This window comes from Citrus clementina, unplaced genomic scaffold (assembly GCF_000493195.1).
Source record: "Citrus clementina cultivar Clemenules unplaced genomic scaffold, Citrus_clementina_v1.0 scaffold_3, whole genome shotgun sequence".
Taxonomy (NCBI): Eukaryota; Viridiplantae; Streptophyta; class Magnoliopsida; order Sapindales; family Rutaceae; genus Citrus; species Citrus x clementina.
Window position 1 is genome coordinate 478,324 of NW_006262339.1, and position 22,408 is coordinate 500,731.

General features: G+C 31.8%; 3 protein-coding genes across 4 annotated transcripts; 1 reads left to right on the forward strand and 2 right to left on the reverse strand.

Moving 5' to 3' along the window:
- Positions 1-1,222: 1,222 nt before the first annotated feature.
- Positions 1,223-4,891, reverse strand: LOC18046900 (embryogenesis-associated protein EMB8). The gene is given in 9 exon segments (XM_006439164.2): positions 1,223-1,831; positions 2,061-2,114; positions 2,693-2,787; positions 2,889-2,986; positions 3,090-3,232; positions 3,630-3,761; positions 3,865-3,993; positions 4,423-4,809; positions 4,812-4,891. Coding segments are annotated over 9 exon segments (1,299 nt in total). The 5' UTR covers positions 4,857-4,891; the 3' UTR covers positions 1,223-1,615.
- Positions 4,892-10,918: 6,027 nt separating this feature from the next.
- On the reverse strand, positions 10,919-11,552 carry LOC18046901. Its single transcript, XM_006439165.2, has one exon. It carries the CDS (start codon positions 11,448-11,450, stop codon positions 10,983-10,985), a length of 468 nt encoding a protein of 155 aa, XP_006439228.1. The 5' UTR covers positions 11,451-11,552; the 3' UTR covers positions 10,919-10,982.
- Positions 11,553-17,355: 5,803 nt separating this feature from the next.
- Positions 17,356-22,372, forward strand: LOC18046902 (GTPase-activating protein gyp7). Of its 2 annotated transcripts, none has more exons than XM_006439166.2 (5): positions 17,356-18,050; positions 18,766-18,901; positions 19,033-19,082; positions 20,546-20,599; positions 20,774-22,372. In XM_006439166.2, exons 1-5 carry the CDS (start codon positions 17,872-17,874, stop codon positions 22,023-22,025), a joined length of 1,671 nt encoding a protein of 556 aa, XP_006439229.1. In that variant the 5' UTR covers positions 17,356-17,871; the 3' UTR covers positions 22,026-22,372. The 2 variants fall into 2 exon arrangements, with proteins under 2 accessions (XP_006439229.1, XP_006439230.1); XM_006439167.2 differs by having other exon boundaries at positions 17,356-17,733.
- Positions 22,373-22,408: the final 36 nt, after the last annotated feature.

Genomic DNA, 22,408 nt, shown 5'->3' on the forward strand with positions numbered 1-22,408 from the left:
TGTGATTGGAAAAGAATTAGTTAAATGTAGATTTTATTTTATAAACTATTACGAATTTTAGGGCCAATTTGAGTTTGATGCTGCATAATTATGAAATAATTTGCTTCTTTTGTACTGATAAAATAATAAATTGGACAAAAAAAAAATTCTTATTTAGTGCATGTTTGATATAACTTATTTAATAGCCATAAGTGGTTATTTAATCCAATAAACTCTTATCATAATTTTTTTTTGTTTGGTTGTTTTTCTAATAGAGATTTTAAAGTTTAAATAAACTATTTTGTCTCTACTAGTAAAGCTCAAATTTTGGGCTTTTGCAAGTAGAGGTTGAAAAGTTTTTTTTTAAATGTTAAAATATCTAAAATATCCTCTATTTATTTTATAATTTTATTTTATTATTCTCATAACATAATTTTAAAAAACTTGTCTATTAAAGTAAGTTCGTAAATTTTTAATAAAAGCTCTTATTGACAACCAAATAACAATTTTTTTTTTTTATAAAAGCTTTACTTGAAAAACCATATCAAACCAAGCCTTAGTAAATTGTACTGTTGAGAGTCTTATAAGTTTTAAAAGTAAATCATATATTTTTAACAAATTTTGTTATTAAATAATTATTTTATTGTATAATGACAAAAATAGACGTAAGTTTAAGATAACTAAATGCATCATTCCCATTTTTCAAACACACAAGTTTACATAAAGTCAAATAAAAATTAATAATAAACCAATTAAATTAAAAGTAAAAGAAAAGAATAATAAATAAAAACAATTCAAAAACTACTTTTAAAAAATAACCCCTAGCGACTTTTATATAGTATGAAGCTATTTGTATTCTAAAAAAAATTTTGAACAGTTTTTTACTTAAGACATTCTATGAAATTTTTTAAATATAAATAAATTACTCACACCACTCTTGAAAATTCTAAAACATACCTCAATCAAACCCCTGCCATTACTTTTTTTTTCCTCACTACACCCATAAAACTTGTTCTCTTTGATGGTTTATCGCCATGGGCACCCTTTTCATTTTATTAGATTGATGGTTACAAGGACAAAAATATCAATAAAATAATTCTACGTTAGCCATAAACAAAAGCAACTTAATAAGTTATCTGGGATTTACTTTTTATGAAAACGCCAAGTTAGGTTCCAAAAACTAAGAACCATTAAAATACCAAGACTCTGGTTAGTAATGAAGTCAAATCTCTCCCCATGAAAGTAAAAAGTGCACGAAGCTTGGACGTTTATTGAACAATGGATAGGAACCTGGAGACATAAGATTTCGTAATTTTTCTTTTTCAGTGCCATTATTCAAGAATTTTAATCTTCAAATAGGCTCCGAAAAGATTATAAGAGTCTATAGAATCCGACAACATTAGCTCATTTTATTTAAACATACGCTTTAGATGTGACAAACCCATAATTAAAATTCTACTTTACTGTTCTTCATAAGCCAATTGGGTGCATAAATATTAAATAACATAAATTCATGATGCAGGAGAGTATTTTCAGCTAAGCTGCAACAACGGCATGACTGCAAGGGCATTTTAAATGATATGAACCCATTCATACTTTCAAATCAATTGACATGTATGAATAGGCTATTCGACAACTATACTTCTAGGCTATTCAAGCCCTCTGAAATTTGTTGCACATCTTTCAGGTCACTAAAACATGGAAAAGCATTGGATGAGGCTCTCTCCAGATGCTCGAGGAAATCCATCACCACAGGATCCGTCCATGGTGATCCAAAAGGAGCTTCAGGGCCGGCAACCCATCCCAGGTGACCACCTTTGGGGGTCAATATTAACAAACAATTTGGGTTTGCCTGAGATAACAGTGACAGACTTCATCAGAAATGTTATTTGCAAAGGGAAGAGAAAATTATGCAAAGATAGTACAGCCACAAAGAAAAACGACAATGTTAGTCATACGGAGCCCCAGTCAACTAACAATCTTATCACCCGTCACCAAAGAAATATATATCCAACTTGATATCATGTGATAAAAGGAAAAAACAGACAGGAAGGCTTCATTTGCTGGATAGCAGCACATACCTTGATATCTTCACGAGGAATTCCCCGAGAAGGAGCAATTGGATCATTTTGAGCCTGCAAACCACAGAAAACTTGTCAATTTACAGCAGTACTACTGCAGTCCCACATGTTTTATCACACAGAAGATTGAGCCAGTCCAAACTGAAAAGAAATGAAAAACAATTACAGATTTTCTAACCATAACTCAAGAAAACCACATCGAAATGAAAAATTGGAATGCAGTCAATGCTGCAGTCCATTACCAGAGACATGAAAACCAACTCTTAAGATGAATCGTCATGATTGAAAGAGTCTGATTATTTTCCAGTCTCAACCCCTCAAACAGGCAACCCTCATACCAGATCATAAAATACATGAAAGAGATGACCATTTCTTCTCTTTCATCATTGCTTTATAGCTAGATTTCAATGCCAGGGAGAGCATTATGAAGGTGTACAATGAAAACATCCCCGGTATTCTCAAGCTCTACATGGAAATTTAAGATATAATGTATGCATAAAACCTGAAAATACTTCAAAATGAGCAGTAAGAAGGAATGATCAAAACTGTAATCAGCAAAACAGTTTTATACAGTTTAACCTCACCAGCAGATATCAGAAACTTTGTCTTTGGAAATGATAGAAACATCCTACCTGGATGCAAAGCAAAGGAATGCGGATGTGTTTTACAGAATCTGAACTGCTTGAATTAGAGTAGTAGTCATCCACTGACTTGAAACCAAATGAAACTGCACCGATTCATAGAAAAATACTGTAAAGTGATGGCACACAACACAAAATCCCTCAGCCCAATGAGAAGTTTTCCTATCAAGGAGGAAAAAGTACATACCACGGGTCAATCCATCATCAAACTGCCTGACAGACTTGGCATTAGCTGCCAGCGGAATATTAAATTCACCACCCACGTCTTCAAAGAGAAGAGCATGCCTGCATCAAAAGGAGCTTCTGATGACAGTGTCTAAACATAGAACCATCAACTTTAAAATGAAATAACTGGCAGCCAGAGAAAAGCATTTTATCACATAATTACTTCTTGAAAATTCTACAGAGAGCACTAGCAAGAGCTTTGTCATAAACAATGTTAAAGCCCTTACGGAAATCTTGATCTGCAATGACCAAATTGAATGGATTACACAGTGAAACAGCCCCAGAAAGAGGGCAACTGTGAGATTCCTGCAAATAGCACATTATAAAAATATAAGTAAAGCCTCAATTATATAGACCAGGTAGACAGAACAGTTTACAACATTCCAACTCTTCTAGGACCCTTTGAGATCAAAGCACCTTTTAATGCATAATAATGAAGAACATTCTGTTAATTCTTAAATCATGGAAACCATTACCTCTATCTACAACGATATATTAAAGAAAAAAGAATGGCTGCAAATTTATGGAGATAATTGAGGAATGGAATAGGTATTACATTAGAAGGGATCTATCTCATGAGCAAACATAAACACAAGTGGTGCACTATGCCCACAGCAATTATGCAAAGACAAGAAGAGGCAACATGGATCCAAAATTCTGAACCTCAATCCAAAAATTGAGCATGGATAAATCATTATCTTACATGACCCAAATAACGAATAAGAATATTTGCCCCAAGAGACCATCCAACTGCATACAAATGGGCTTTTGGGTACTTGGATCCAACATGTGCTACTACTTCTTGCATATCTCCTAAAAATGACGCCGAATAGAACTGCACATCAGTGTAATGAAAAAAATTTTAAACTCTATCAAACCATTTCAGAAATTCCAATGCATATGGTATAAACAGTAACCTGAAAGAAAAGCAGTAGTACCTGAGGAGTTGTAACAGGGCTATCTCCGCAACCTCGACTATTGAACACCACAACTCGCCACCCTTTACTTCTCGCTCTAAGTAGCATATGCCTGACGTATGAATCCTCACTCCCTCCTGTTAAACCTGGCTGCAATCACCAATCAAAATCAATATCTCCAGCAAAATAACCTTCCGTAACTGTTGTGCTTCTATTTAGCTTTAAAAACATTACCGAGTTTTACTAATCACTCAAGTCACCCTGCTTATATTTGAATGCCAATAATTTTTCGCAACACCTCAATCCCATATATATATAAACACACGCACACATACATATACAAGACTGTGATCGGTGGTTATTGAATGAGATGAGAATGTAAACAGGTCCATCAAAAGCTCAGCACATCTCATTAAATAATAAATAGCATGAGATACATAATCTTTCAAATTAGCTAATGAAGAATTAAAAATACTGGCACCAGTAATACGAGTACGCCACCGCCTCTATCTATCGAAGCGAAGAGTCACCAGAAAAATAAGAACAAAAACAAAAGAGTTCAAAGAGGAGAGGCCTAACCATCAAAATGAGGACGGGAGAATCGGGAGGCAAGAGTTGGTGGTCGCCGGAGATCCAGTCGAGAGCGACGGAGCCGTCGTCTTTGGTTCGGATACATTCCCGCTTGAGCTTGACGTCTGGGAGAGACCGAAAGAATGCGGCGAATATAGTCTCCACGTGGCAGTTCCAACCAATTACTGGAAACGGACTATACGGACGGCTCAGTGTCTTGAGAGCTGGAAGGAATGTGTGAAGTGCACCGCCTGTGACCTCTAGCGAGGGATGGGGATGATTATAGGGCATAGCTTTGGTGCTGACGTGGACAGAGGTAATTGGACGGATCAGACGAAGGTGCTGGGGAGCCGGCATGGAGCCCATTGTTGAGTGGACTCCTTTTTGCGGATTTTTTTATATGAGGGCCAAACACTGGTCTCTGGGGATGTAGTGGGCGTCATTCAATTTTAAGCGTTTTTCGACCGATACGAGTACATCAAACGAGTGAACGATGTTGCGTTTACTATGAGTGAAAAATTTATAATACGTGACCGTTTTGTCGTTCGTTTAACATTACAAGCAACAGCTCATCGTCGTCCCTAAATTTTAGTGGACGTACTGTTTTTGATATGGTGGACGACCTGTTCTTAATCGAGTGATAATGGTATAACTAATAATATACTAAGATACTAAGTGTGTGTTTATATGTTGTTAAATTATTTATCCTTAAGAGCAGAACAATATAGTAAGGGAAAGAAAGAAGAATATAAGATTACAATTTTATTTAATTTCAAATGCATACAAATAAGGAGTAAATGTCTCATTTAATAATGATACAACTATGAAGTGGTAAGTAATACAATATAATTATAGGAGATAACAATCCTCAAATTTGAGAAATAATAGGAGTTATAAGAAAGTTAAAAATTACTTGTAGGAAAATGAAATGATTTTTGAATAAACATTCATATAAATTATAATTATTTTATAACACTCTACCTTTGAATGTGCGTCCTCCAAAAAATATGCATCATTAACACACTTGTTAGTGAAAAAGACTAGCAAATGAAAGTGCATTATTTATCTATATCTTAAGAAAGTGAAAATTACCTCATTAAAACCTTACTAGGAAAACCCAATGGGACAAAAACCTAGTGGAGGAAAAAAGTATAGTGCATGTAGCTATCTTTATCAATAACTCCCTTCAATAAGTATGTTGTTCCTTAAATTGACATGGATGCTTCGATTATCAATAATTTAATTGTAATACTTTGGTGAAACAATTTACAGGATTAACATAATCTTTTAAAAGCTTGAATACATAAAGTAAATTATAGAAACTGTCATTTTGATTAAAAAAATATCATTATGTATATATCTTCATAATTTTGTTGATCTTCTTGAACAAAACCAAGCTTTAGCATCCAAATTAAAAAAAAAAGTGTGATATACTTTTCACACTATTTTGACATTTTTATGTTTATGCTAAACATATTTTAATTTGCAATTATACAATTTTTCAAAACCTTATGCATAAGTTGGAATAAAATATGGCTCTTTGGGACCAAGACATATACACCATATTTTAAAGTGGATCAATTTTTGAATATGAAATACCTTTAGTAATTCCATAATATCAACATTCCATTTGATAGATTTCAATACATAAATTGGAAGGGATTCTCTCATTTTAAGAACTTTCAACTTAAATTTCATACTTAAAGAAATAAAATCATAAGTTCTTCAAGTGTGTTTTTTATTTTGACATTATCAACATATTTTGCAAAGATTGCCAAACGTTCACAAAAATTATTAAGCTTGCATAGCAAAGTTACTAAGCCAAATTAGTGATGATTTTGTATTTGAACTTTCGGTCTATCACCAATATTGATTCAATTTCATACCAATTCTAGTGGTATAATAGTCACATGTTGGTTTGATATGATAAGACATCCAGCCATTATAAATTTTAAAACTTATTTGATAATGGTTACATCTACTACTCCCATAAGAATAGAAATCCATTAAGGAATTCAATTACTCATGATTTGCTTTTAACAAAAAAACTCATATTTTTTTCTTTTAATAAAAACCATAACATCAATTTATATTGACACTCCTAATTTGCCACTGCAAGAGCATACTTGTGCTACAATATCATGTATCTTTTAATATATTTTCTTTTATATTTTTCTCTTCACATAATTTAAAATGAGAGAATCAGTCAAGTTTTAAAATTATTATCAAGCTTATATATGAACTTTTAGCTCCTTGAAGGAGATAATCATAAAAGAAAATCATAATCCTTTACAATCCTTCAAAGATTGATTTTTTCCTCAAAATATTTTAGGACTATTCATGATTCAAACATGTGAATATTAGTTAGGCTTTAGTAATTTAAGATAATCATAAAAGAATCATTCATCAAGAATTCAATAAAAACATCCGGATCAATTAAAAGGATAAAGTACATATATATACACTACTTACAACAAATTTCAATATTTTATTATATCAAACTATTCTTGAAATTTATCTAATATAAATTAAGCATGTGAAAATCTATCAGTAAAAGTCTAAACAATTGAAAATAAAGCAACGAGCCAATGAAGATAAGAAACTGTTCAAACCAAAAGCAAACAATTTTTTTTAATGACCTCATTTACTCAAACACTTTTGATTGTTATATTTTTCCCCCAATTTTTTTTTTCAAAAAACAATTATGCCTTGTTTATATATTCATATTGTAACTCCTTCCGGGAGATATGGAGAAGGACATTTGTATATAGTCTCACACGACATATACATGAACTCATAATATTTGTATGGTCCTTTGGGAATATGTAAAATATACGTTTATATAGTGAATTATCTATGAACAAGATATTGGTGAAAAATATCATAATTTTGAAGTAGTTTTTTAAAAATATAGTTTGAAAGAAAATAGTCATTATGGGCGGTGCAATCCTTTAAGAATGTATTCTTAGGTTTCTTTCATTATATATTCTAATATTCACACTTTAGCTAGGATGAAATTTTTAACTCAAAGAATACAAAATATATAATAACAATTGAATATTAAAATAAGAAATGTAAAAAAGTAAAAATATTAAGTAATGTTGATAAAAATATGAATTCATTGATGTGTTATACTAAATTATTAAGTAATGTAATCTTTTTTGTAAGTTGTAAATTTTTTAGACATTTATTGAACAAACTGAAGTTTCAAAATCAAATGATAGAGTCCAAATTTATCAAATGGACAGCGAGAAATGAGTGAAATTTATCAAAAATCGAGAGCATTAATTGATGCTTTTCGATAGATAGAATGACTCTTTCTATGCTGATCATCATCAATTTACATGGGTATATATGGATGTCGAAGAGTCAATAGACCATGTGCTGCTTGGTAGCTCGATGAAAAGTTATGAGAATTGTATCGATCGTTTGGATGGAGAGAAAATAAAAGAAAGTGAGGAAGAGTAAAGAGAAATATCAGAGAAATTGATTTTCACTTTGACAACTCGTTAACTAATTACAGGCCTTAGTATCTATAGGAGCTCACTTAAGACCCGTTTGAGCTGTCGTGGACATGTTAGCTGACTCCTCCGATTCATCATATTCCTTAACACTCTATGTGCTTGAGTTTGCTTTGGATTAGATTTCAAACGACAACTCTTTTATTTTTTATTTTTTGGGTTATATTATTAACATATTAAAAGTGACAGCAATTTTGACTTTTCAGAGTTAGGGTTGGGAGGGTTGGCATGCATAAATTCAGATTCTCTTATAATTTGATCATTATCTGAGTTCTTTCAGGTCTATTACTAACATATATTACTTATTAGAATGTATGGTTAAGATCTATTTATTTGTTAAGTTATTTTGTGCAGCTCTAAAATGGTGTGTGTTTTGTTTAGAAGCCTTACTTCACTTATCTTCTTTTCTTAAAAAACAAAAACAAAAAACAGAAAATTCACTTATCAAATGTAAATTAAAGCCTCCAGCCAGCTCAACACGTTGCAAGCGACCGTGGCGGGGCAACAAATCAATTATTTTGCTCAGGCTTTTCACTCTAATTACTTTTGCATTTTTGAAATCGAAATTTGGTGCTGGATTCAATAGAGATCACTGTAGGTTGGTAGCATATATTCCAGAGGTCATAACTTACACTTTAGATATTCGTTTTAAGTGTAAAATATATTATTTGATACCAGTAATGGAGTTTTGCCCGCGATCGAACTGAAAATTTCGTCTATTTCTTGGTCACTTTACAATTTTAAGTTTTTTTTTTTATTGTTTTTAGAATTTTTTTTTAAGATATCAGACTTTAATGTCATTTATTTTGTTGTTTGTATTTAGATTACGAGTATTTTATTATAAAATAATATTTTAAATTAATATGTTTTAATGAATACACGATATTTAAGGTTACTGTATAAATAACCTAAAACCTAAATTTCATATATTTAAATTTTAGTAATACTTTTATTATTTAAAAATTACTTCTCTTAATTTATTAATCTTTTACGTCTCAACATCGCTGAAGAAACAAGAAAATTATGCCTTGGAGTTCGGGTGGACTAAGTTGAATACTAGAGAAGAAGGCTCAGTAGTGTAACGACCCAAGCAACATGGCCTGGCCCATGGATGATTCTAGACTCATGTAGTGCTCATAGATATTTTTCTTACATTTATTGAGGTGGTTGAGCATTGAGACCACTCCCTTATACTCTATTATACTCTATGATAGCGTTTATTTTTTGGATTGGATTGGAAATTTTGAAGAGTGGGAATCCTAGGATTGGGAGTGTGGAGTGGGAGTGGGAATAGGTTATTTACTTACACTGGAATGGAAGCATGGAATGGAGATCAGAATCCAATTTATGTGTTTACTTTATCTTGAATTGGGAGTAAATAGTTTTAAATTACAATTTTATTCTTATTTAAAAAATTATAATTTTTAATTACAAAACTAATAAAAAATATATTTAATGAATAATATTTATTTTATTATATTTGTAAATTTATTATAATTATTAATATTCTTAATTATGAACAATAAATTATTAATTGTAATTTTAATATAAAATGAAATGTTATTTTATTTTATTTAATATAATTATATTAAATTTATTATTATATAAAATAATAATATAATATTATTTAGTACAAAATTAATATTTTCTTAGAATAAAGTATTTATTATTATTAATATTAAATAAATATAGTACTATTATTTTTTAAATAAATATAATAATATTATATTTATTAATTCTCTATTAATATAATAATATTATTTTAAAATAATTTTAACTTAGAATCAATGTAAATTATTATTTAGTTAAATATAATATTATTATTTAAATAAATATAATATTATTATTCAAATAAATATAATATTATTTATTTTATTTTATTAATTATAAAACATAAAATAAAATAAAAAATGGTAGAAATGGGAGAGGTGGGAGTAGATTCCCACTCCCACTCTCCACTCCAAAAATGAGTGGGAAGAATCCACACTCCTCACTCCCACTCCAGCGAGTAAACACAACATATATATAGAAGGAGTTTCATTTGGTCAAGGCATAACAAGCAACATATAAAATCCAGCACATAGGCATCGTACGTTTTTTTCGAGTAATACGAGTTTTTTCCTCCCATCTTGAGCGGGTTTGAATAAATACACTTTCCGACTTTCGAATCCAGCAATGAATTTGAGTGTGCAAGGCTGACTTAAGGCCAAAAAAATAAAATTTGGCGCCTAAGGCCGCGCCGCACAGTGAGGGAACAAGCCGGCCGTGACAGTAGGCACAAAGCTTTGTTTTAAAAAAAAAGTGAATTAGACATTTGGCTGCTGTTTGGACGTTTTTAGTGGTTGGTTATTAGCGAAGAGAAAAGGGAAACAAGTGAACAAAATGCATCCTTTAGAGGCTGACCGCTCACAAAACAATTAAAAGACAAGAAAAGAGACCATGGCCACAAAGTTTAATAAATGCCACATGCCAATAGGTCTCACAAAACTCAGGTAATATTCAAATCACGAGAGGATTTGAACTCCACTTAAAATATGTCTAGTAATGATGGTTATACTTATTATTATTATTTTTTGTTAATTACCGTGTCATTTAGATTGCTAGCTTCCTTTTTTCTCTTTTTTTTTTCCCCCGATTGAAGCCAACACGACTGTTGTAACATCACAATTAGAGAATTTTATTACCAAATAAATTAACTAGTAATACTAGTATGTTTGTGTTCAAGGATTGGATTAAATTAGCCTGATAAAACTGATTGAAGATGAAATTTTATAAAAATTAATTAATCCTACATCAAATTTCGATTAACAGGAACATATGGGTAGAATGATGATTACGAGGACCATATTGATTTTATCAAATATTAGTTAACTCTTTTCTGAATATGACGAAATCAAATTAAGCATGCTATATATATGAACGAGAAACTCTATGCTGTAACCTTATTAGATAATTAAAGTGGATAATCAATTAAAAGTGTGCATGTATATATATATATATATGCCCGCCCACCGAGCCAATTAGAGATGCAGCAAGTTTTCAAATGATTCATTCGTTGGCTTTCATGTCCAAGTACTTGTGTTTCTCTTCATCGGTCATGAAAGCCGTGATCGGAAAAGACTTGCCAATTCCCATCGGAGTCTTGAAATGGATCTTATTACTCGACGCATCTTCAATGCTCATCTCAGAAATTGGCACCCACAGAAACATTTGTTTGCTTTTAACGCCAGTCATTTTCTTCATCTTGAACTTCTCTACATAAGCAGTCACTTCCGCTGCATAACTCACTCGAGTATTAGTCCCCTCAAAGAAATGCTCATATGGGGCTCTTTGCTTCATCCAAACAAACCCAGTTTCTCTGACTCTTCCACACTCTTCAAGATCTTGCAAAGGAAGCACCCCTTTTGGAAACCCTAGCTCTTCAAGAAGCTCAATAGAATGGCGATAGCACTCTTCAGCGCCATACACAATCTCTGCGCCGGCACGCTCATCTTCCCTTGCTTTGATGCTGGACATTTTGTATATTTTATATTAGTACTGATGTGATGAGGATTAATGGAGAATTCGATATGGAAGGAGGTTCAAATATATACGCATGAAGATCAAACAAGGATTTTCATATATTCAAGTTGTTGGCTGTACGTTGAGCTGAATTATATTTTTCAACGGGGTGGTTCAACTAATTAATTGCTTGCACCGCCGGCGTTACGTTCACCTAAAATTCGTTTACCAATAAAGATTAAAGAGGGATTATGCTTGGTTTGTTTGTTTGTTTGGTTTGGTTGGTTATATTATGCTTGGATAGTGCAAATGTAAAGCTTTTGGACTTGGATAAGATGGATGGTGAAGAAATTAGACGGACGAAATATAATCAAGGAAGCAAGAAAATTATTCATCGTATCATCGTCTACATATCACGACATATTCTTTTTAGTAAGTGAGTACGTAATTAAAATATTAAAAATAAATAAATTTTAAAACATTAAAAAATATCTTTAATATATTAAAATTTGTATCTTTTTTATATTTTAGTGACATCTTCAATTATTAATGTTCTTATTGGAGAATTATTCTACATAGAATAATTAGCTAGTAAAGGACCTATTATCTTATTAAAATAAGAGACAAGTTAAACGAAAAAAAAACACATATTTCAATATACTATATGATATATTTCACCGCATTAAACTGTATTTTTTTAATCTTTTAGCAAGCCGTGTATATATATACATGTGTAATTTTAAAATAGGGGAATTCATGGACAATCTTTAAAAGAAAAAAAATACACTAACGACAAAATGCACTATATTAAAGTGTTTGTTTTTATATCTTTTATTTTGTCCCTTACTTTAATAAAAATAAGAGATTTTCATTTATTGTAAAATCATATAATAGGAATTGAAGTTTACAATAGTTTGGAGTTTATATTTTGAAGATATTGATTTTACTAGGGGATAATCTGGAATTAACCCTTTAATTAAGGACCATGATATTTCTATTTTTCACCCACAATTTGTGTATATTCACCATATTTCAGAAAACTCATTTAAAAAATCCACATTACTCTTTACATTTTAAAGTAAAGAAAAGTATAAACAATTAATCAATTATACCATTTTCTTTACATCAGCCTCTTGACTACTGTTAGGGTCAGTTTGAGAAAACTTTAACTTTTAAAATAATGTTGTGCTGTAGAAATAATCAACTGTGAAAATAATCAGTTTAGTGTTTGATAAATTTTGTTTTCAAAAGTACTATGAGTTTTAAAAACAGTTATAGATGTTTGGTAAATTTTATTATTAAACTGCTAAGAGAAAATAAATGACTAAAATGTACATAATATAGTATAAAATTTACTTATATGCATTAAAATATGTACATATAATATTTTTAATTGTGTATTATAATAATTTTTACTAAAAAAATTATAATATTTTTTAATCTTAAAACAATTGATAATTAAATTTATAATATAGCAAAACAAATGTAATAATACTTCGACCAACAAATTGATGTGAATAAATTTATATTGATAAATTATAATAAAAATTTATTAAAACATTGATTTTATTTCTAATTTGAATAAAAATAATTTTGAGTTTAGGTAATAATTTTAAGGATAATTATGAAATTGCATTAAAGGATAAAATTGATCATCAAAATCAAAATTTAAAAGTTACTCAATTTTTATTTTTCAAAATTAATTGTAAGAGGGACTGAAGTAATTACGTGCTAAAATTTATCCTGATGATCAAAGTGCACTATGTGCAGAGCGCTCCAAAAACAACAAATTCCTAGGAAGATTGCAGATTTTGTGACGATGTGCGCACGAAGAGTTTCAATCTGACAATTGCACTTTAATGTAAATATCATTCAATTAAGGATACAGATGCTACTCTTATTCGAATAATAAATAATTAAATAAAGTTAAGTTCCTAACACCCTTTTGAAACTAGTACGAAACCCCATTGTTATATTTATAATACTTACTTCTATTACACTTACGAAAAAGGACAAAATATTATAAGAGAGTTAATCAAATTTAAACATATTTTTTTATACTAAAAAATTTATTATTAAGAAATGTATTTCTTCATTGATTCAAAATTATTTGGAACTCACATCCTAAATTAGGATTTAATGATGAAAGGAGAGATAATTTATAGGTGTAAGGATTTTAACTTAGTTACATTAATAATTGCTTAATGTAAATTCTAGTAGCAAAAGAACTACAATCATAAGAATGAAGTTTAATAAGGGTTTTAAAGGTGTGTGAAAAGCATTACTCTAATTGAAAGATGAAAGCAAAGTGACAAAATTTGACACGACTTAATTACCTGACACGAATACAACACTAATAAATGTATATGAGTTTTCGAATTTGACATAATTATTAAATAGATTGAGTCTATGATGACAGTTATGGTTAAAATTCTTGACTCATTTACTCGTTTAATGACATGATTACATTTTTTTATTGTAAATAAATTTATAAGTTATTGTCATCAAAACTCAAATATTGAACATAATTCTTTTTTTTTCTTTTTTTTGGGAAAATGATGAATATATACATGGTGTGTCATTTATAAAAATTTTACATAGATTTAAATCTTTAATAATGTAAATGTATAAAATATTAATTAGACATATATATATCATATCAATATTTAATATTATCTATATATGTATAATTAGAACTTCAATAGGGTAAATATGTAATATTTTAATAGATATGTATATTTTATAATATCAATAATGGAGTGCAAATATTTGATGTAAATCTTATTAGATATATAGACATTACACATGTTATTAGCTAACCAGTTTATTTTATTTGTCATGTTAAGGTCTTAATATTTTAACATGATTATTAAATGAGTCATGTTTGGGTCAATCTAAAATTGACATGACATGAAGCTAGAACGATACGAACATGACATGATAACCTATTTTCCTAGCTCTAGATGAAAGTTCAAGACATAATCAAAAAGTTAGATCCCATCGCCCCTAGTGTAATACCCTGGGCCCAACAACCAAGTAGATATTGCTCGCTTTCGGAACATAGTCTGTCACAGTTTTATTATTGGCTTTGCAAGCCAAAATATATCTACTTTTTTTTTTCTTTAAAAGTTAAGGAGGGGTGGGCAAACCCAAATACAGTTTTTACCTCCCTTACCACCCCCAAGAATCGCCAAAATATATCAACTTAGTTAAGAGAGTCTATGATTAATAAACCAATTAAAAAACTCACTTGCTAGTAATATATGATATTACATGCTTCCCCCCCCCCCCTAAGGATCTCTCATCCTTGTAAGGGTTATTGGAAATAGAATATAACGAAATCATATCGTAAACGTATTTATCCATTCACTTGGTCGAAAATCTTGATGTAGTTTTGTTATTGGACTTTGCAATCCATAACTTGTCTACTTAGTTAGGAGAGTGCATGACTTATAAATTTGTCTAAGAACTCACTTACTCATTATGTGGGATATTACACCTAGGATGAAGGCCAAATTAAGGCCTAATCTTTAGGGTCTGCAGTCAGAAAGGATAGTTAGATCCCATTTCGCTTAACACTTCACAAACACACCTACTTCCGTTTTATCTTTTTTTTTTTTCTTCAATCTTTATCATGTAAATAAGAGAGTGAATTTGTAAAATTAGAATATACCACTTTAATGATCTAATTTAGGAGAAAAACTTGTGAGAAACGGTACCGTTAGTTCAGAATGCAAAATGTGTCTCATAATAAGACTATCAAATTTAATATTAAAATGTTAATAAAATTTATTGTTCTGCCAAATAACAACTGGTGGGACAATCCCATTTTTTTTGGCTTTTTCCTAATTTATATATCTACTCATTGATTTTAATTTTTCGATGTCAAAATCCCAGTTTTTTCTCAACAACATCGTGAATCAATATCATGATCGATCTTTTGTGGGTCCAGCATAACTATTAGCGGGCCCTTCGAATAACAAGAAAAAGAAAAAAATGAAACAGTTGATTTATTTTTTTGGTCTTAACCACATTTCGGGAAGGGCCACAACTGTGAAAGATACTTTTAAGATCGTACCACAACTCAAAATTAGAAGTTTTCACTCGAACCAGGAGATATATATTCTCCCAACAAAGGCGACTTTCCTGCGACTCGAACTGAGAAGCAAACCCAATCAAGCCATTTAAGAGGACTTCATAGTGGAGCCAACACTTTGTTGATTCTATTGAAATTAATGTTTTTCTCTTCTTTTTTTCCCCTTTAAATTTAAAAATAATAATAAATTATAGAGAGATATCTTCCAGCTAATATGAAATATAAAGATAACAATTAAATTGTATTCGCATAGTTCATGTGACTGCTTTTAGATTGCAGTGCAGGGGAAAGCTAGCAAAAATGCATTATGCATGTGGTCCGGCATAAATGAGCGTTTTGCCTCCCCCATGGCCCCCTGCCCACTATTTCTTTAAAATTTAAGAACTATTTGTGCGCCATGTGATCTAAATGTGATCTAATCCACTTTCATTCCGCTAATTAAAATTAAAACCAACTTGTCTTTTGACTTTTGTTTCCCTTTCAGTTTTCTCTTTTGGAGTGAATGCATGTGCTTCGTTGGGCACTATCGAAAGGACCAAATGACCAAACAAGCATAAGTAAATATTCTAAGAGAAGAAGCAATGAATAGATAGAGAGTTAGATACCTTAAAAGTTTAGTCATATCAGTGAAGTTGAAAACATATCAATTGGACTTTAAATATTGCCTTTATATGTTTAACATGCGCGATCTCAACTTGCACCGTTTTCATAAATTCATTCATTAAACTAACACACAAGATAATAACTACGGTACTGCACGACTAACATTATATTTGTTGTCATTTCGTAGTTCGTATTATAATGTATTTCGTAGTTCGTATTATAATTTATTTTTACATAAATTCATGTTTTAGCGATAATTTTTAATTGCATTTACTATATTAAAAAGGTGGTCAATATAATGAAATTAGTATAAAAATAAACCTACCAGAGAGTAGGGTTTAGACTGTATTGCATTAAAACATTGTTTATATTTTAAATTTAGTCATTCTACGTTTTTGTTAAATAATTTATAATAAATTTTAAATTCATTAAATATTGATTTATATTCATATTAAAATAAAATAAAGTTTAATAATAATAATAATATAAAATATTAATAAAACTAAATATTTAATAAATAAATGATGATACATTATTTTATTTTAAATATGTAAAATGTATTTTAATTATTTAATCATTTATTATCTACTAAATATTTAAGTTGAAAATAAATTTAAATTAAATAATTATATTAGACATTAATAAATACAAATCAATTTATAATTAAATTGAAGATTTAATATTATTTTTATTTTATTATATTTACCATATATATATTATAACTATATTATATAATAATAGTAAATTATTAAATTATTTTATGCTATAAAAATTAATATATAAAAAATATTTTTTTAATAATTAATTTTAAAAATATAATATAAAGCTAAAATATTAATAAATTAAAATAATACTAATTTAATTTTAACATTAATATAAAATATATTACAAAATAATATTATATATAATATGATCTATAATATACCAAACATTATATTACTTTATAACTTAATACAATATATTCTAATATAATATAATACAATGTGACAGTCTGACAGACACATCTAGCTCCCCATATTGTTACCTAGTACTTATACAACTCGAAATTATAGACAGATGGGCCCGGTAAAAACTTAAGTTTGTTAAAAATAAACCCAAAATGGGCTGAACAAAAGGCCCAAGTCAGCGCGGTCTAAATCTTCCCGATCTACTTTTTATTTTTTTCTTACTATCAAACTCACATCGGACGGATACAAGACCGAAAGAAAGAGAGAGGAGAGATTTGCAAAAAACAAAATAGAGATATGAAAATAAAATAATAATAATTTTGGTTGCTTGCATAATGCTTTCATGGAAAGAGAGTAAAGGCGAGGCTCTAAAAAAGTAAAGGTAGGGCGGACACAGTTTGGTGATGGTGTTGGCCATATTACGCATCAACCATCACGACCCATCCGTAATTTCACTGTTGATGCTCATTTTGACCACCGGAAGCGGCGGAAAATGGATTGTGTTCGCCGAAGCTAGCGGCGGCGGCGGCGGAGGAGGAGGAGGAGTAGGTTTCTGGTATCCTGCTGTGCTCACTACCAATGTCGGATTAGCTATCGCCGTGACGGCCATGGCCGGCCTTGCCTTGGCCGCCACCGTCTTATACTCTCATAGGTAAAAGAGGGGGAAAAAAAAGAATCAGAATAAACAAACAAATAAAAATCATCGAATTAAATATAAAAAAAAATTAAAAATTTCAAAAACGAATCCAGAGATTATATATTAGAATAGGTAGTAAATGTTAACGGAACAATGTTAACGGAACATAAACCGTTAATGAGAGCCTTACGAAGGAGTCACACGTCTTCTTCTTCTTCCCCGTCATCGTCAAATTCCTCCTCTCCGTCATCGTCGTCGTGGATTCATTTGCGATCGGTTTTATTAGTTGTTGCTTCCTCATCATCATCATCCTCACCAGTTTACTCTGATCGGTGAGTTTCCCTTTCTGTCTACTTCTCCTTTCATGAAATATTTGTTGATTCCTACTTTCCTTTTTTGATTCTCTGTTAAAGAAAAAAAAAAACAGTCATTTTTTTTTCTTCTTTTAGAGTGTTGAGATTCGGTTCTTAGATCTGATCTGAAATTACTCGACTTACATCAGTGGTCATGAACTCTTTTGTTTTTGTTCATAGGAGTTTGCTGTCCCTCTTTTTGTCTCTGAGAGGTTCAGAATCTGCTTCATTTATTAGATTGCTGATCCTGCTTGATACTGTTTCTAAATTAAGAGGCCACATTATCCGAGTAGCACTTGGTTGTTGTTTCCTTAGCGATTATATGATGGTGTCTGTACATATCCAAATGACTAGGAGTCTTTCACTTCATGTGGAAGTTGTGATTTGATTCATTCTTGTGCCCATACGTTAGCCCTCGACGGTGGTGTTTAGAAGCTAATCTGTTGTTCATCTTTACTATTCTCCTTTGTGTTCAAGGGTATTATTAGTTTTGATGGGGTGAGTATAGAAGTGTGCAAAGTTAGAAGTTCTGTTTTTGTCTGTGTACTTATCCAAATCTACACAAGTTTATAGCTATGTTTGTTGTTGGTTGGGGTTTCCATCTATTCATATGCATTTATTTCTCCATTAATGATTGTTATTTGCTTTTCCTTGATGAAAACATTTATTTTTATTTTTTGTTTCTTCTTTCCAGAGGTAGTCTTAAATCTCCTTGGTCCCGTCGGAGAAGAAAACATGCGCTTCTACCCAAGCAATGGAAAACCTTTTTTACACCAGATGGAAAGCTCAGTGAAGGGGGTGTCAAGTTTCTAAAGAAAGTCCGTAGCGGGGTATGTTATTACGGCTTTCTTCAGACAGAGATGTCGACTTTATCATTCTTCTCAATTTTAGATGGAGTCGTGTTTCTTTCTTAACCTTTGTTTTGTGTTGTGAGTATTCATTCTTCATTTTTCCGTTGCAGGGAGTTGATCCAAGTATCAGGGCAGAGGTTTGGCCATTCCTTCTTGGAGTGTAAGAATCTTCATTTGTACTGAAGTCTGTGCATCTTTTTCAATGATTATTCATGAATGCGTAAGAATAGCAAAATCCTCCGCGGGTTTGGGGCTCCACTTGCCCTACCCCAAATGGGGTAAATTATGATGAGTTTCTAGGAATGGGGGGAAAATAATCCCCAAATCCTAAATGGGTGGGGTTTGGTTTCATACTGCCTGTATAAATAAATATTAATATTTTTTGGTTATTATTTATTCATATATTTTATATTTTTATGTGATTCAGGGTATTTTTCCAATATGTTGGAGATAATATTCTATTTTCAATAATTTAAATTTTATAAAATGTATGGTGATGGTTTTATTTGAGTCATTTCAATTTTTATTTCACCAAAATTATATATATAAATCTATTATAAAATATGTAAATGGGGGAATGAGGTGGGGATGGGTAATCTAGTTCGCACGTTTGGATTCTCCATCCCCATCCAACTAAAGTTATTGGGGGATGTGGTGGGGAATTGAGGAGGCGTCCTCACCTCCACCTCGTGCCGTTGCCATCCCTATGAACGTGTATATTATTATCATTGAAACATTATCTTCTCTTGGAACTCTTATTTTCTTTAAAGTAATAACCTTTGGTTACCATGGTCATCTAGGATGTTTTTGATGTGCTTCTCCTCTCTTGATTCCAGCTTATTAATATGTTAACAATTCCATCCTTTTCCTATTCTTGTTCCCCCTTACTGATGTTTCCTATGATGCTACTGTCTTCTCTGCTTGTCCACTTCTATCATCATATAGGTGCTTTATAATACTTATGCGTAGCCCCATTTTGGTCGCTTGGTAAGGACATCTGAGCAAGTATCTTCTTTTATTGAACAAGTCATTATCAGTTGAGGAAAAAGGGGAGGAAATTTAGCATTATCCATTTGTAATCTCTTGCATTATACTTTTTTTTTTATAGGATTTTTGTTAATAATTATTTATGTTTTTAGTTAGAAGCAAAGGTTTTGATTTTTCTTATTTTATTTTTTTAACTGTATTTAATATTTTATTTATTTTTATATTTAGGATCTGTATTCTGTGTTATTGTAATACTCTTGCTTCTTTTTGAGATATCTGTTGCCTGCCTGGTTGTCTGCATTTTGAGAGGATGATTAGGAGAAAAGCAAAGCAAATGAATATTTCATGCTATTTATTGATCCCTTTTCATGATTTTACTAGGGAGTGATTCTTAATGTGGTATTGCCTTTTAGGTCAAGTCCTTGTTGTTTTCCAGTTGGATGTAAATGAAATACACCTGCCAGAATTATGGCTGCTGCATGTGGTCTTATTTTGTTTTTGGATGGAAAATGGACTTGTGGTATATAATTAAACTTGCTTATTTGAGGACACTTTTTTTTGTGCATTGCAGCTGTTTGCTAGTTCCCTGGGTGTATAAGTACTTCTATATCCTAATACTGTGCTCTCTTTTAACAGATATGACTTGAAAAGTTCCAAGGAAGAAAGGGATTCCGTAAAAGCTGAGAAAAGGTATTGTGATTTAGTTAACTTTCCTTTTACTACTTAGGTTTGTTGCTTTCCATCTCTTGATTCTCTTGCCTCTGCCCTTCTATTTTTATTTTCTTCTTTCTTACCTTAAACTTTCATTTGCCCATTGTTCCTTAACCCGAGTTATTTATCATTTTTTAATTGTGTATTATACAGAAAAGAATATGAGAACTTGAGGAAAGAATGTCGTAAAATAATTCACCGCTATGAGAAGAGCTCTAAATTGAAGGAAACCACAGGGAAGAGCAGCAACGAGGACAGTGGGGATTTGAGTCAAGTGTTTGATTCTCCAGGTTTGGAAGATGAGGCCAGTTCTAGGAGGTCTGTATCGTCTGAGGGAGGAAGTCCAGTAGCTGAGGACCTAGACCGCCCTGTCTATGACCAAAGCCCCGAGTGTTCTGGATTATTGGAAGGAGAAGATGAACGTGATAAGAGTGTACTTACCTGTGAAGATGCCTCTGCTGGTGACACTGAGTCAACCGATTCTGACTCTTCTGAAGACCTGGAAAACATTCCTCTGCTTTCTGCTGAAGGAGCCGAAGCTCGACATGAGAATCCCAAGGAAAGTTCATCCCTCTCAAAGGCAGACGGCAATTCCAAATTCTATACAGATGAAGATTTTGCCACATGGCAGAGAATCATTCGCCTTGATGCTGTGAGAGCAAATTCGGAATGGACGATTTACTCACCGTCTCAGGCTGCAGTGTCAGAAATGAAAGCACAGCGTTCAGCTCAGATTGTCGGCTTGAAGGATTATGATCATTTGGAGCCTAGCAGGATTTATCATGCTGCTCGCCTGGTTGCTATACTGGAGGCCTACGCATTATATGATCCTGAGATTGGTTATTGCCAAGGGATGAGTGATCTACTCTCTCCAATTGCCTCGGTGATGGAGGAAGACCATGAAGCCTTCTGGTGTTTTGCTGGTTTCATGAAAAAAGCTCGGCATAATTTCAGGCTGGATGAAGTGGGAATAAGAAGGCAGTTGAGTATTGTTTCCAAGATAATCAAGTGCAAGGATAATCATCTCTACAGGCACCTGGAACAGCTTCAAGCAGAAGATTGTTTCTTTGTGTACAGAATGGTGGTGGTTCTTTTTAGGAGGGAGCTAACTTTTGAGCAGACACTTTGCCTCTGGGAGGTGATATGGACAGACCAAGCAGCAATTCGTGCTGGAATTGCTAAATCGGCCTGGGGAAGGATGAGGCTAAGAGCCCCTCCTACCGATGACCTATTGCTTTATGCAATTGCAGCCTGTGTACTGCAAAGGAGGAAATTGATCATAGAGAAATATAGTAGCATGGATGAGATCATGAGGGAATGCAACAGCATGGCTGGACATCTTGATGTTTGGAAGCTTTTAGATGATGCCCACGATTTGGTTGTCACTTTGCATGACAAGATTTAAGGAATGCCTTTGTCATTGCTCTTCAATGATTCTTCTTTTCGATTATTTGGTGTTGTTGAACATCCGGTGATCCCTTTCTAAACTAAGGGATATTCCGGTCACTTTACACTCTGCTTGAAAACAAGCATCTGATAGGCAATTCCTGTACCCATTAAATTATGTATGGATTTATGATGTACTGCCCGCGCTCATGGTTCATTCGAGTGACAGTGGCATTTCTGCAAAATTAGTAGTGATTTTATGTTGTTCGTGTTGTTCGCTTAATTGTTGCGTTTCATTCGGCAATGTTTCCATGCACACTGTTTCTCGTTATATGTTAACGTCATTCGGCAAGATGTCAGTCTTTATTTTTGTTGAACAGATGTTATGTTGTCCGGAAAAAC